Source organism: Nothoprocta perdicaria, unplaced genomic scaffold (assembly GCF_003342845.1).
Source record: "Nothoprocta perdicaria isolate Ctin4 unplaced genomic scaffold, notPer1 scaffold_808, whole genome shotgun sequence".
Classification (NCBI taxonomy): Eukaryota; Metazoa; Chordata; class Aves; order Tinamiformes; family Tinamidae; genus Nothoprocta; species Nothoprocta perdicaria.
The window spans coordinates 13,046-14,520 of NW_020456097.1; the positions used below are offsets into that span (position 1 = coordinate 13,046).

General features: G+C 60.5%; 1 protein-coding gene across 1 annotated transcript in view; it reads right to left on the reverse strand.

Moving 5' to 3' along the window:
- ZC3H4 (zinc finger CCCH-type containing 4) overlaps positions 1–773 on the reverse strand; it is a 10,586-nt gene extending 9,813 nt beyond the window's left edge. Inside the window, exons 1-2 of the mRNA XM_026051950.1 lie at positions 721–773; positions 172–463 (exon numbers count right to left, since the gene is read on the reverse strand). Coding sequence (XP_025907735.1) covers positions 172–463; positions 721–773 — 345 coding nt within the window. The remainder of the gene's footprint in view (positions 1–171; positions 464–720) is intronic.
- Between the last annotated feature and the right edge of the window lie 702 nt (positions 774–1,475).

Below are 1,475 nucleotides of genomic sequence, written 5' to 3' on the forward strand. Positions count from 1 at the left end.
CGGGAATCCCTCCACGATTCCCATCCGCGCCGGGAATCCCTCCACGATTCCCATCCGTGCCGGGAATCCCTGCGTGCGCTCCCGCGCGGCACACGAGGCCCCGGGACGCCACAGGGCACGCTGCCAACCCCCCAGCGAGCGGCAGCGCGTTCCCGGAGCGCTGCAGCTCACCTTGTGCTTGGATTTCCTCTTCTTTTTGGCCCGCCGCTTCTCCTTCTCCCTCTCCTTCCTCCGCTTGCGCTTCAGGCGCCGGTGGGACTTGTCGTCGTCCGAGTCGCTGTGGTGCTTCTCGCCCCTGTCCCTGCGGCTCCGCTCGCGGGGCTCGGAGGCGGCCGGGGGCTCCTCGCCGCCGTCGTCCTCCAGCTCGCCCTCCTCCAGCTCGCCATCCTCCCTAGGGAGCACACGGACACGGTCACGGCCGCTGCCCGAGCCGCTCCGGAGGAGTAAATCCACCGCAAAGTTCCTCGGAGGACGGTTAATAAAAAGGAAATGTGCTTGAAAAGATTCGCTTTAAAGCCCCGGAGCGGACCACGTTTCTGGAAGAGCGCTGGGCGCTCGCCCTGCATCCCTAATTCCCTGCATCCCTAATGCTCAGCCAGCCCGGCTCCCGGCTTTGCTCTCCCGACTTGCCCACAACAGGAGCAGAGCGGGATGCTCCGGAGAGGCCGACACCGCACCTAGGGCCACTAAATCCCTCTTTTTCCCGGGGCCATTCGGCACCAAAGCCGGAGGCCTCGGAAGCAGCTCCCGTTTTCCGCCCGTTCCAAGCCCATCTCCGGGTGCAACTGCAGCAGCTTAATGACAGACTAATTCCCAAGCGGAGCCTGGCAAAGCGCGGCTCCCAACCCAAATTCCCGGGACCCTGGGGACCAAGGAATATTGAAACTGGAGGTTAAGAYAGCCCCAAGCCGGGCGCTCGGCCGGGGGACGGCGGATCCTGCTGGGAAGGCTGCAGGAAAATCCCAAGCCCGGATTGGGACCGGACCTCTTCCCGCTTCGAACCCGCCTCTGGCGCCGGGTCCAACTTAATTATTTTAAGTTGTATTTAACAGAAGTTAGGGAAGTTTAGGAAGTTCGGGCCTTTTGCTCGCAAACACAGCAGCGAGCCCCGCTTTTTCCCATCCCGGGATACTATTCCTTGCACAAAAGCAGCAGCCCCACTTGACCGAATCGCCCCCGGAAAGGGGCAGTTTCCTCCACMCAGTTCCAGGCTCCCTCAAAAAGCAGAAAACAAACCGCAAAATTCCTCAGAGGGAATTTTTTTTTTGCTTTTTTTGCCCCTCTTTCCCCTTTTCCAGCTCATCCCGGCACGGATGAAACCCCCACGGTGGGCTCATGGGGACCGGGAGCGGAGGCGTAAAGCCCACCACCTCCATACATTTAATTAACGCCCATTTAATAAAATAATACAGAGGTTTAGCAGCGTAACGCTCCCGGTTAAGGGTCCCGGGCGGCCAGGGATGGATTTTTCGTGC